Source organism: Podarcis melisellensis (genome assembly GCF_964234715.1).
Source record: "Podarcis melisellensis genome assembly, contig: HAP1_SCAFFOLD_248, whole genome shotgun sequence".
NCBI classification, from domain to species: Eukaryota; Metazoa; Chordata; class Lepidosauria; order Squamata; family Lacertidae; genus Podarcis; species Podarcis melisellensis.
Window position 1 is genome coordinate 67,270 of NW_028112959.1, and position 14,304 is coordinate 81,573.

At 45.7% G+C, this 14,304-nt stretch overlaps 2 protein-coding genes across 2 annotated transcripts in view; both read right to left on the bottom strand.

Annotated features, from left to right (window-relative positions):
* LOC309362428 (uncharacterized protein) overlaps positions 1-12,290 on the bottom strand; it is a 62,301-nt gene extending 50,011 nt beyond the window's left edge. The window contains exons 1-2 of the mRNA XM_081931776.1: positions 12,204-12,290; positions 9,885-11,238 (exon numbers count right to left, since the gene is read on the bottom strand). Coding sequence (XP_081787902.1) covers positions 9,885-11,115 — 1,231 coding nt within the window. The 5' untranslated portion in view covers positions 11,116-11,238; positions 12,204-12,290. The remainder of the gene's footprint in view (positions 1-9,884; positions 11,239-12,203) is intronic.
* Positions 1-12,459, bottom strand: part of LOC309362432 (uncharacterized protein) — a gene marked incomplete at its 3' end in the record, with an annotated part of 79,718 nt that extends 67,259 nt beyond the window's left edge. Inside the window, exon 1 of the mRNA XM_081931782.1 lies at positions 12,321-12,459. The remainder of the gene's footprint in view (positions 1-12,320) is intronic.
* Between the last annotated feature and the right edge of the window lie 1,845 nt (positions 12,460-14,304).

The window sequence follows — 14,304 nt, forward strand, 5'->3', positions numbered from 1 at the left end:
TTGTTTGCCAGAAGGGGGAACTCCTTGGCAGTTTCCAACCAAAATCTGTCCAAAGGTAGATCAGCAAATCTTAGCTTGAAACCACGATTTTGTCTCAGTTCAATTAGTTCCTCCTGCTCCTGTAAAGTCATGTCCTTTCCACCAACTGATGCTGAGCTATAAGGGTCCCTAACCCAGTCAAGGCATTCAGTGGAGACTGAAGAGAAATAAAATGACAACTTCCCCTCGAGAGTTTTTAAATGTTTACCTATTATCTCACACAGTGCAGCAGTGTGAACACCTTGCCATTGCTTGGTGAGTGTGAACATTTCAAGATTGCCACTTTCCACGTGTTGATGCCAGAGTTGCACCTTTGAACGGAATCCATTTATTTTATCTGTACTTGTAAGCAGGTTTTCATTTCGGCCTTGCATTCGTGTGTTCAGTTCATTCAGATGATGAAATATATCTGCCAGGTATGCCAGCCTTGCACACCACTCATCACTTGCAAGCAGCTTTGCGTAATCTGACCTCTCATTTGTCAGAAACACTTTAAGTTCCTCCCGCAGCTCATACACACGAACCAAGACCTTGCCAAGCGACAACCACCGGACCTCCGTATGAAACAGCAAGGTTTTATGCTTCGCTCCCATCTCCTCACACAAAGCTGCAAATATGCGACTTTTCACGGGTCGTGACTTTACAAAGTTTACCATGCGCACAACATCATCCAACACATGAACTAGGTCTGCTGGTAAAGTCTTGGCTACGAGGGCCTCACGGTGCAAAAAACAATGCGTAACGATCACATCTGGATTTCTTTCCTTCACTCTGCTTACAAAGCCTTTGGTGTGCCCGACCATGGCTGCAGCTCCATCGGTGCAGACACTTGTGCAGTTTTCCCACTTAAGTCCTCCTTGTTCAAGGTATTCTGATGTGACCCGAAAAATTTCTTCTCCTGTTGCTTTTTCTGGCAATGCCTTGCAGAAAAAGAATTTTTCTCTAATTGCATCACCATCAACAAAACGCACATTGGCCAAGAGTTGAGCATGTCCACTGATATCAGTAGACTCATCAAGTTGTAATGCAAATTTCTCACTGCTATGGATCTTTTCCAAAACCACACTTTCAATGTCTGCAGACATGTCATTAATACGTCTGGAAATTGTGTTGTTTGAGAGAGGGACTTTGGCTATTTCCTTAGCTGCTTCAGGTCCGAGCATCTCCTCTACAATAGCTTTGCAGGTGGGAAGTATTAATGTCTCTGCCACAGTGTGCGACTTTTTTGACTTGGCTATAAGTTCAGCAACGTGATAGCTAGCTTTAAGACCTCTTTCATTTACCTTTGAGGTTTGTCTCATGAAAGTTGCCTGTTTCTCCGTGTTTTCATGCAGGCGAACAAAATAGTCCGCATCTTGTTTTGAAGCGAAGGGTGTTTCGTTTGGAGATGGCGTTTAAGTTTGCTTGGGACCATAGCACTGTTAGCTAGCTTTTCACCACACACCACGCACAGTGGAGTTGGTTGGTTTGCATCTCTGGTGAAAGTAAATCCAAATGAAATATAGCTTTCGCTATATTGCCTTGTGCCAGAGAATTTGCTTGAGCTAACCATCTTTGCTTTCTTTTCATGCCCACTCATACTTGGGCTCTCATCTGGCTCCAAATTTTGTTCAGAGTCCAGTTCTTTTCTTTTCAAAAACTTTTCCATCACTGCAGTATCCGGCCATCCAATTGCCACTGACAAACGGATACAGACCCCTTTTTTTTACAGCACAGCTCGCACAAATGTACACGGAACACCCTTTTCGAATTAAAACACACAGTCTCACGAGAGCAAGGAGCAGCGATTTTATATTTTATGAAAAGAAGTCGCTAGTCCTCATGGTGACAGGGTGGAAAATATTTAAAAGCAGAACCACCTTGAGGAAGGTGGAGCCATATCACATCCCGACAGGAGGCCTAAATTGGTGGAACGCTCAGGCCCCGCCTATTCAAAGAGGACTATTAATTTGGAGAGCTGCTATCTTCCAAACTGTGAGACGACGTGGCAAAAGGGGAGCCCTGAATGGAACTTTGCGTTTTTGTCTCAACGCCGGTCTCGCGCTGCCGCTTCCCGCGCTCTCAAGGACCCGGGAGGAGGAAGGCGTGAAGGGAATCCCGAAGGCGCGAAAACCTCGCGCATGCGCAGGCCTTCCGCCTGCGACAGCCCAGTAGGCCAGCCGAAGCGAGCGGCGATGGGATGTGGGAGGGAGCTCGCTCGCCGCCCCGCGTGTGCTCGCCGCCGCCGCCGCGCCTCTCGCCGCCCGACTCGCCCGCCTCCCTCCCACGGCACACCAGGCAACGTCTCGCGGCACACTAGTGTGCCGCGGAACACCGGTTGGGAAACACTGGCTTAGTAGATGTTGCTTCTTCGAAGGGAGAGAGGCAAGAGAGAGATGGCTGCCCCTGCCCTGTACTTTTATCATTACCTGCACAGGTGAGGCCACGCCCACCTCTAGTCACATGCAGAGGAAGTCTGTCCCAGCCCAGAGGGAAACAGGAAGTTTACCTGCTGGCAGGACAAACATTCCTCCCCATGTCTAAACATGTACACTCTAGGAATGTTACAGATAGGTAGCCGTGTTGGTCTGCCATAGTCAAAACAAAATAAAAAAATAAATAAATTCCTTCCAGTAGCACCTTAAAGACCAACTAAGTTAGTTCTAGGTATGAGCTTTCGTGTGCATGCACACTTCTTCAGATACACTGAAACAGAAGTCACCAGACCCTTCTATATAGTGAGAAAGTGGGGAGGGGTATTAATCAGAAGGGTGGTGGGAATGGGTGATTGGCAGATAGCTGTAATGAGCCTGTCACCAGACCCTTCTATATAGAGAGAAGGTGGGGAGGGGTATTAATCAGAAGGGTGGTGGGAATGGGTGATTGGCAGATAGCTGTAATGAGCCTGTCACCAGACCCTTCTATATAGTGAGAAGGTGGGGAGGGGTATTACTCAGAAGGGTGGTGGGAATGGGTGATTGGCAGATAGCTGTGATGAGCCTGTCAACAGGCTCATCACAGCTACCTGCCAATCACCCATTCCCACCACCCTTCTGAGTAATACCCCTCCCCACCTTCTCTCTAGGAATGTTGTAATTGACTGCTCTTGTGTTTCACATCCCACACCACCTACCACACAATTGTGCTCATTTCACACGCTAGCAAGGTTATGCTTATGAACAGCTTGGTAGGTTTCTGGAGGAAACATCGGCATTAGATCCATTTCAGTCCGGTTTCCGTCCTGGTTTTGGGACGGAGACGGCTCTGGTTGCCCTAACAGATGATCTCCGTAGACAACTGGATCGAGGCGGGTCAGGACTGCTGATCCTTTTAGATTTGTCAGCAGCCTTTGACATGGTCGATCATGATCTTCTGGACCACCACCTCACAGACGTGGGGATACAGGGCATAGCCCGTAACTGGTTGTGCTCTTTTATCTCTGGTCGGGGACAGAGGGTGGCACTAGGGAGGGAAATGTCGTCGCGCCACTCCTTGGTGTGTGGAGTGCCGCAGGGCGCAATTCTCTCCCCAATGCTTTTTAACATCTTTATGCGCCCCCTTGCCCACATTATCCGGAGCTTTGGGCTGGGCTGTCACCAATATGCTGATAACACTCAGCTCTATCTGCTGATGGATGGCCACACTGACTCGACCCCGAACACACTGACCAGATGTTTGGAAGCTGTGGCTGGATGGTTTTGTGGGAGCCGATTGAAACTAAATCCTTCGAAGACAGAGGTCCTATGGCTAGGTCGGGATGGCATGGGGATGAGGGACCAACTCCCTTCTCTTGCGGGGGCCCAATTAGTGCCATTGCCTTCCGTTAAGAGTTTGGGTGTAATCCTAGACACCTCCCTTTCCATGGAGGCGCAAGTTACAGCAACAGCCAAGGCGACATTTTTCCACCTTCGCCGCATCAAGCAGTTGGTCCCTTACCTTTCCCGCCCCGACCTGGCCACAGTGATCCATGCGACGGTCATCTCCAGGCTTGACTACTGTAATTCGCTCTATGCGGTGCTGCCCTTGAAGCTGTCCCAGAAACTCCAGAGGGTACAGAATGCTGCAGCGAGGCTCCTCACAGGGTCTCTGCCATGGGAGCATATTCACCCAGTGCTTTTCAAGCTGCACTGGCTCCCGGTGGAATACAGGGTCAGATTTAAGGTGCTAATTTTGACCTTTAAAGCCCTTCACGGCCTAGGACCCTCGTACCTACGGGACCGCCTCTCCTGGTATGCCCCATGGAGAGCCTCAAGGTCCATAAATAACAACACCCTAGTGGTCCCAGGCCCTAAGGAAGTTAGATTGGCTTCAACCAGAGCCAGGGCCTTTTCAACTCTGGCTCCGGCCTGGTGGAACGCTCTGCCTCATGAGACCAGGGCCCTGCAGGATCTGATTTCTTTCCGCAGGGCCTGTAAGACAGAGTTGTTCCGCCTGGCCTTTGGCTTGGAGCCAATTTGATTCCCTCCCTCTCTTTTCCCGCCCTTTCTTTTCCTTTTCCTCCTGCAATGAGGGTATATTTTAATGTTCCATTATTTTAATGTTGTATTTTATTTCTGTTTTTAAGTTGTAATCATTCATCTTGTTTTTATTATTGCTTGTAAGCTGCTCTGAGCCTGGCCTTGGCTGGGGAGGGCAGGGTATAAATAAAAAAAATATTATTATTAATTATTATTAAAATGCTACAAGGCAGGCTTAAGGAGTATGTGGACCGAGAACTTCCAGAAGTGCAAGCTGGATTTCGAAGGGACAAAGGAAGCAGAGACCAAATTGGAAACATGCGCTGGATTATGGGGAAAGCTAGAAAACATTTACTTCTGCTTCATTGACTATACAAAATCCTTTGACTGTGTCTACCACAGCAACCTATGGTGAGTTCTTAAAGAAATGGGAGTGCCTGATCACCTCATCTGTCTCCTGAGAAATCTCCACGTTGGACAAGAAGCTACAGTTTGAACTGGATATGGAACAACAAAATTGGGAAAGGAGGACGGTATATTGTCTCCCTGCTTATTTAAAGTAAATGCAGAATTCATCATGCAAAAGGCGGGACTGGATGAACTATGTAATAAAAAATTTAAGGTCTTATATATATAATAAATGCTCATAAATGTACCAAGCAAGCACATACATAGATATGTCGACCACATGTCTGGAGCAGCACAGGAAGACCGTCCTAAAACTATTTTGACTCCCAAACTGACCAAATGTTTACTCTGCAAGGAGGGAGCGGGTAGGGAACCTTCCCATTGTCTCAGGAATTGGGAAATCACCATCTCAAAGGAATGGCCAGACTACCAGGAAAGGGAATCAGATAAGGCATTATCAGATAACCTGGCAGGCAGGAAAAACGACAACATTCAAATTTCTGTTGCAGACCACCTTTTCTGTGATGCAGGTATGATGTTTGTGGGGGGTGGTCTGGGGTTACACCCCTTCTGTGATGTATGGAGGGGTGGTCTGGAGCTCCAGGGCAGGGAATTTAAAATGTCTATATAAAGGCAGGCACACCTTTGTTCTGGGTCCTCCTCCTTTTCTGCGTGTGAGGGGAGCACCCTGTTGCAAGAGATCAATAAAGATCAGGCTTACTAGATGCTTTGCTTCTCAATAGTCAATAGTCTCTGGTTGCCTCAGTTGTTTTTTTCCTACCGATGGAGAACCTACAAGGGACTCTATAAAGGGCTCTTGTGTCCCCCATAAGGGAAGAAGGGCAGCTTTTGTTTACAACAGATGGCACCCCAGATGGGACCTTCGGTTGGCTGGATTCTGGGGGCAAGGAAGGAATGGTGATCCAGCGCGCACCAGTCCATTTGCCAGGAGGAGCCACCAGTCCTCTAGTGACCCCAGGGTCTGAAAAGAACTGGAGTTCCAGTGGGGCTAACCAGAGGAAGCAACGCTTGATCAGGCCGGCCACAAATTTATTTATTTTTAACATAATCTTTATTAATTTAAACTACACACATATACAAAGAATTTACAATCTCATACTGCAAAAAAGACAATTAAGAAAAAACAATTAAGAAAAAAGGAAAGAAGAAAATACAGAAAAAGGAAAGAAGAAAAAGCAGATTTATGTGCATAAAAAAACTTAATCTTCTTAATTAAATAAAAAAGACTTCTGACAAAATGAGTCTTTCAATCATTCTCATGGTACTGTTTATACTGCCGTTGTTTTCCCTCACAGTTTTATATTCTTTAATATTGTCCCAGTCTACTCCACAAACAGCATTTGTTGTGTTTACAAGTATCACTCAAGTTCTGCTAATATGGTGTGGTTGGTACAATATGATCTATAATCCTCTTTTTTAAAAAAAAAAAAGATATTTATTGAGAATTTAGAATTACAAAGAAAAAAAGGAAAAGGAAAAAAGATAGACAAAAAAATTAAACTATACAAGTCAATAAAAAGAGAAGAAAAAAACAAAAAACAAAACACACAATACATCAAAACCAAAAACAAAAGCAAACAAAAAATTTAAAAACAAATCCAATATTCCCAAATCTTTATCTTTCGTTAACTTGTTTCATCGACCTCCTCACACCTCCCTTTTTTTATTCTAGTTATTAATTATCTCAGCAAATACTTTCCATCTTTTGCTATATTCTGTCATTAAATTACCTTAATTTATTTTAACCTTATCTTACCAAAAAAAGCCCTAAAGCTTAAAACTTATTTGTACATAATTCCTTATAGCATTTCTACTAAAGCCAAGTAGTTTCATTCCAACATTTTTTCTAACACTCATTATGATCTTCTATAATCCTCAAATATTTTCCATTCTCCAAATATTTTCTGGTTCAATACTCCTCTGACTCTTCCCATCAGTTTTGCTAGTTGTAAATATTCTAACATGAGTATATGGCTTCTCTTGGTGATGTCCACAAGGGTATTTTTGGCTCAAGTAGTCCTTTATATTTCTTCCAGATTTTATATCACAATTTCCTTATCACATGGCTCAAAAATCCCCTGTGGACCTTCACTTTTTTGTACATTAAAGAAGCGTGCCATCCAGACCGATTCTCGTGGCCTTCCAAATCTAACATGTCCGTATCTTTTAGTGTAATCCGGTCTTTTATCCAAACCAATCCTGCCGCCGCATGGTAGAATTCCAAATCTGGCAATGCAAAACCTCCTCTCTCCTTTTTATCTGTTAATAACTGGTGGTTAATTCTAGGTTTCTTTCCACTCCATATAAATCTAGACATTTCCCTTTTCCACTCCTTAAAACAATTCATTTCTCCTAAAATGGGTATTGTTTGGAATAAGAAAATCATTTTGGGTAGGATATTCATTTTCACAACCGAGACTCTTCCCCAGAGAGATGGAGTTTGGTCCAGGTTTCCATATATTTTTTTAAAAAAATTCTTTCCATACTTTACTAGAATCATCCTCATAGAAATTTAAACTTTTATTTGAAATCCAGATCCCAAGGTATTTAACCTTTTTTTAATTTCCAGGCCTGATTTTACTTGAAGTTCTTTTTTTTCTTCCATTGTGAGGCTCTTTGTCAGTAATTTAGTTTTTTGGTAGTTTATTTTCAGCCCCAGGCTGGCCATAAATTAATCTAGCAAAAGACCCCGGGATGGCCAGGAGCAGCGCATGCGGACGTGAGTCTAGGAATGGAGAAGATTGTGGGCGGGATTCTCTGAAACACCCAGCAACCCAGATTCTCATCCTTTGCTGTCTCTTTTGCTTACGGTCTTCACTCCCAGCCTTCCTGGCAAGAAGTAGCGAGGAGGGGGTGGGGAGAATGGGAGAATTGGGGTTCTGCAATTAGAGAGGCAATTAACTGGAAGGGGAGAACGCCAATCAAAGCTCTCATTCCCTGTCGGGGAACCTGAGATCTGAAACTTTTCCTTTTTCCCAAGGAAGACGCCCCAAGGCTGGTCCAATGGCCAGTTTGCATAGCAGGGGACTTGGGCTCGGTTTCCAATTTCTCTTTTTCTCGTAAATGCAGCTGCACTGGCAGCACCAAGATCCAGGAGGAAGTGACTGGTGCGTGTCAGAGCGCAAGGGCGTTTACAGCTCCTTTCCGTTCTCTCTGGAGCAACCGGATTTGGCACTGGGCTGCCAGGCGTCCAATGGAAAAGGACTCTTTTCCCTAGAGGCAGAAAAGTTTGCTGGGACCCCATGGTAAATAAAGGGAGGGAAAAGAACTTTGTAGAGTCCTTCGTAGAGAAGACATATGACTGTCAGGACAAGAAAGACCTGGGAAAAGGCTAGCGGGTTTTTGTTCTGGTTGAAAAATGGGATACCCACATTCTAAGAGTTCTAACTCCCAGACGCAAAGGCATGTGCTGGCGCAGCAGGAGGGGGAGTCTCCCTGGATGCTTCAGCAGCCGGCCTCCTCTGGGTCTCCAGGCCCCCTCCTCTCCTCCCTCTGAGCCTGAACTGCTCTCTGCCCCAGCTCTTCCTGCTCACCAAACCCTGTTTCCTCCTCAGCTTGCAACATCTCCCCTTCTGGTCTGCTCCATTTTCTCCCTCTTTCTACTCATTGTCATCCCACCACCAGTCCACAGGATCTGAGCCTTTTCCCCTTGTTGGTCCCCCAGCTGGTGCCTCCCCCCCTCACCAGCCAGTCCATGGCAACAACAGCAGCCACAGCACTGTGGTCCTCTGGTAGGAAAACTCCTGAGAAGCATGATTGAAGCAAAACTTCTGGGACCATCTTCCTCAAACCCCAGAATGAGCAGGAGCTCTGGGGTTGCCCCATGGGGTTCATGAATGAAGGTGGACCCCCCAGGAGACTTTCCTGGTACCTGCAGCCCCTCCTTCCCCCTCTTGAAATTAGGCTTGGGGGGAAATCTCCCATTCAATTTCAGTATTCCAAGTTTTCTTCAGAACGCGCAGGGCAGGAGGCAGCGATGAAGTTCTGGTGAAGAAGCAGTGCGTGGAGATCATGCGGTGGGGTGGGGACAGAGTTTGGTGTAAAAACCAAAGGTACTTTCATCTAAAATTATACTCACCATTGTGAGATGTTGCCCTATTTCATTATTATACAGTTTTACATATCAACACCAGAACTTCACATATACTTCATGTTTTTAGGAATGATTTCCAGCTGAGTTTATTGCTCAGAGTGGACTCTGAGAGGAAGACATCCCACACTCCATACATCTAAATGGGTTCTCCCATGTGAGAGTCCCTGGATGTTCCTTAAATAAAGGTAAAGGTAAACGGACCCCTGACCATTAGATCCAGTCAAGGAAAACTCTGGGGTTGCGGCGCTCATCTCGCTTTACTGGCCGAGGAAGCTGGCGTACAGGTTCCGGCTCATGTGGCCAGCATGACTAAGCCGCTGCTGGCGAACCAGAGCAGCGCACGGAAACGCTGTTTACCTTCCTGTCGGAGCAGTACCTATTTATCCACTTGCACTTTGACGTGCTTTCAAACTGCTAGGTCGGCAGGAACAGGGACCGAGCAACAGGAGCACACCCCGTTTTGGGGATTCAAACCACCGACCTTCTGATTGGCAAGTCCTAGGCTCTGTGGTTTAACCCACAGCGCCACCCGCGTCCCTGTTCCTTAAATGCTCCATTATAAAGAAGGCACTTTCTGCAGTCTTTTCATTTAAACTGCTTCTCCCCTCTGAGTTTGTTGATGGTATGACAGGTTTAAACTCTTAAAGTTCTTCCTGTCCATAAGTCTGTTGATTTTGAACTTCCACTAAGAGTGAATTTCTATCTACTTTCCTGATATTTACCGTATATGGTTTGTCTTTTGTGTGAGTCTGTTGACATAAATCAAGGGTTCCACTCTGACTGAAGCTCCTTCTACAGTCCATACCCTTAAATGATTTCTCCCATGTGTGTCCGTAGATGTCCTCTAAGCTTTCCACTCTGATTGAAGCTCTTTCCACACTCCATACATTTAAATGGTTTCTCCCCTGTGTGACTCCGTTGATGTTTTCTAAGGCTTCCACTAAAACTAAAGCTATTTCCACACTCGATACATTTAAATGGTTTCTCCCCTGTGTGAGTCCGTTGATGGTTCCTAAGGTCTCCACTCTGATTGAAGCTCTTTCCACACTCCATGCATTTAAATGGTTTCTCCCCTGTGTGAGTCCGTTGATGTGTTCTAAGGCTTCCATTTTCACTAAAGGTCTTTCCACACTCGATACATTTAAATGGTTTCTCCCCTGTGTGAGTCCGTTGATGTGTTCTAAGGCTTCCATTTTCACTAAAGGTCTTTCCACACTCGATACATTTAAATGGTTTCTCCCCTGTGTGAATCCGTAGATGATTTCTAAGGTCTCCACTCTGATTGAAGCTCTTTCCACACTCAATACATTTATATGGTTTCTCCCCTGTGTGAGTCCGTTGATGTGTTGTAAGGTTTCCACTAAAACTAAAGCTCTTTCCACACTCAATACATTGAAATGGTTTCTCCCCTGTATGAACCCGTAGATGATTTCTAAGGTATCCTCTGTTACTAAAGCTCTTTCCACACTCCATGCATTTAAATGGTTTCTCCCCTGTGTGAGTCCGTTGATGTCTTCTTAGGTTTCCATTATCACTAAAGCTCTTTCCACAATCAATGCATTTATATGGTTTCTCCCCTGTGTGAGTCCGTTCATGTGATCTAAGGTGTTCACTCTTACTGAAGTCCTTTCCACACTCCATGCATTTAAATGGTTTCTCCCCTGTGTGAGTCCGTTGATGTCTTCTTAGGTTTCCATTATCACTAAAGCTCTTTCCACAATCAATGCATTTAAATGGTTTCTCCCCTGTGTGAGTCCGTTGATGTGATCTAAGGCTTCCATTCTGACTGAAAACTTTTCCACACTCCATACATTCATATGGTTTCTCCCCTGTGTGAGTCCGTTCATGTGATCGCAGCTTTCCACTATCACTAAAGCTCTTTTCACACTCCATACATTTAAATGGTTTCTCCCCTGTGTGAGTCCGTTGATGTACATTGAGGTGTCCACTATGACTGAAGTTCTTCCCACACTCCCTGCACTTAAAACGTTTTCTCTCTCTGTGAGTCCGCTGGTGTGTTCTAAGTGTTGCATTGAAAGAGAAGCTCTTTCCGCACTCCATACCTTTAAATGGGTTCTTTCCTTTTTGTGTTCGTTGATGTGAACTATGTGTGCTCATTCAGTGAAGCATATTCCACATTTCACACATTTTAATGGCTATTCCTAATGAAACGAAAGGTGCCTTGTCCCCTGCAATTCTTTCTTCTCCATCACCTTTTTCAGAGTGGGCAGAAAGGAAATCCTGTTTAGGCTTCAGGAGAAAGAACAGACACAAAAAATGGATACATCAATCGCCATTAGCACCTTCTCCTATTTCAACATCTCCTACATTCTCCCATGTCCTCCCCATGTTCCCAATTTTTAGGAAATGAAAAGTGTCAAATGGATCAGGAAACTTTCATAATCCTCAATCATCTTTAATAACACAGCATGATCTTGGAATACCGTTGTCCTCTGAGAATGCCTTTCAAATCAAGTGGTTGCCCCCGTTTCCACCTCTACATCTTCATGAATCCCCTGCACAGTCCCGCTGACCTCAGGAGGTCCATATGGACCATTTTGGGAGACCCAGGCCTTCATCTCTTCCAGGGACTGTGGTCTGGGTCAGTCAGAGAACTAGTGACAAGGCTTGGTGCTTGGAATCAGCTGAATGGGTGCTCAGGGAAGCTCCTGTTCTTGGAGATGGAGCTCTGCCCTCATGCCTTGCATTGCATGGAGAGAGCAGGAGAAGCAGAAGGAAAGCAGCTGGCACATGGGAAACACCCACCCCAATGGTTCTTTATAATGATGATGTGCTGCCTGATCCTCTGCTTGTCTTCTGACAGAGGACTATCCTAATCTGGCACTGAAAAGCAGGATATTCAAGGCAAGGAGATAACTGTACTTAATGGTAGGTAGCCAGATAGTCCAATAGCACCTTAGAGACCAACTAAGTTTGTTTTAGGTATAAGCTTTCGTGTGCATGCACACTTCTTCATATAGTGAAGGGTAGTGGGAGATGGTAGTAGGAGTACCCTTCTGAGGAAAACCCCACCCCACCCTCCCACGATAAACAAGGGTCTGGTGACATCTGTGTCAGTGTATCTGATAAAGTGTGCATGCACACAAAAGCTTATACCTAAAAAAAACTTAGTTGGTCTCTAAGGTGCTATGGGAATAATTTGTAATTTTTTATTTCAACTGCGTCATACCAACACGGCTACGTACCTGAATCGAGATGTCATGGGGTGTTGGGGATAAGTAGTTCCTTTGGTGGGGGACATGTCCTGCACCTTCTGGGGTCATTTTTCCACCCTTCATGCCCACCCTGCACTCAGCTCTCACCTGTGGCTTCCAGAAGCTGTCAGCATGCAACAGGGGTTCAAGCAATGGCTTCAACCGGCCGGCTGAACCAGGTGAGGAAATCTGATGGGTCTCAAATCCTTGGGGGGCTGGGGAATTCTGCTGCACCTGAAGTCAAGCCCTGGTGGATGGAGAGGAGGAGAACAACCGTGAATCCCACAGTCCAGAAGGCAGATTCTGCCCGTGTGGAAGAGGAACGTGAAGGGCTGGTGGGGCACGTCCACCTGGAGGCTTGTTATCTAGTCCCAGGGTTACTCTGACATTGAATTATATATAAATTACAGTATTGAAATGCGCCTGCTCCCACTTCATATTCAGCTATTACTCTACTTTGTTTGTCTGTTTCTTACTTGAGTGCTGTTTTGGTATGCTAAATCAGGGTTTTACTGTGAGTTACATTTTTGCTATTTTTTGGATCCTGTTATGCTTATTTGTCTTCAGTACAGTCATACCTCATGTTACGTTTGCTTCAGGTTGTGCGTTTCTGTCTTGTGTCCCATGGCAACCCAGTTACTTTCGGGTTTTGCCGCTCGCGCATGTGCAGACGTGCAAAATGATGTCACATGCATTTGCAGCAGTGAATCGTGACCTGCACATGCGCAGACATGGTTTGTGTTCTGCGCATGTTGCGAATGGGCCTCCGGAACGGATCCCGTTCGCAACCAGAGGTACCACTGTAATAGATTTCTCAGTTGAATTACTTTTTTGCTGCCTTTGAGCATTTTTTGCTACTCTGCTAATTATGCGTGGAACTTGCTCTGGAGATCGTTATGGAGGAACAAGATCTGCAACCTTAAGCATAAATAGCCCCGGCCCTGTGGACCTGAAGGAGCGTCTCCACCCCCATCACTCAGTCTGGACAGGGAGGTCCTCCTCCGAGGGTCTTCTGCTGGTTCCCTTGCTGGCAGAAGTGAAGTTCCTGGGAACCAGAGGGCCTCCTGCCCCATGGAATGCCCTCCCTTCAGAGGGCAAGGAAATGGGCAACTCTCTGACATTTAGAAGACAGCTGCATTGGGGTGTTTTTAATGTTTGATGTTTTACTCTCTTTTTTATGTATTTTAAGCTCCCCGGAGTGGCTGGGGAAACCCAACGTGATGGGCGGGGGTTAAATACTGCAATTATTCTTATCATCCCCCTGAGCACGGCCTTGGCTGGGGAGGGTGGGGTATAAATAAAATTTTATTTTTATCATCATCATCATCATCTTGTGATTTTTTAAAGTTATTTTGGAATTCGTACTGCAATATCAGCTCACGAAATGTTATGGGTGGAGAAAATCACAGCGTTGCCGTAAAGGATAATCCCACCCACAAACTCTCATTCACATAGAGTCTGTAAATTTGGGGCGGTCACACACCTCACCGGTGCTAATACTGGCAGTCTTTGGCCTGTATAGGCACACCCTGTGTGTAGAGCCTCCAGCCACAGGTACTGTCTATCATGAAAATGGGTCCTTTGACTGGGAAGATTCATGCAATTGCTATCATCGGATGCTGAAGGATTGCATCTCAGCTTGTCAGTCACTCTGACATTGCCTAGAAAGAATAAGAGGAACAGAATGCTTTTGAGGTGCAACTTCCATATCAATCCTGAGAGCCATTCCATGGACTCTGCACCTGTTTCTGATGACAGGTGTACATTATCCTCATCCTCAGTGAACCAGGCAGTGGAAAAGACACTTAAAAATGGAAGCCTGAGAGATAGGAAAAGGTTTCTGGCTGCTTCCCGGGTGGAATTGCGGAAACCAAGAGCCGCTTCTGAGAAGGACTCCCCCCTCCCCTCTTCCTGTCAGGATTTTCTCTCCTCTCCAGGGTGAACAGTGGTTGGACTTGGCAGAATTTCTGTGTCTGGACAGGGCAGGGGCTTATGGGGTGGGAAGAGGATGGAGCTTGAGGAAGGAAGGGGTGGGGGGACACAACCCCCCACTTTCCAGGGATCCCTCTCTGGTCGCCTTGAAGGCGTGGCC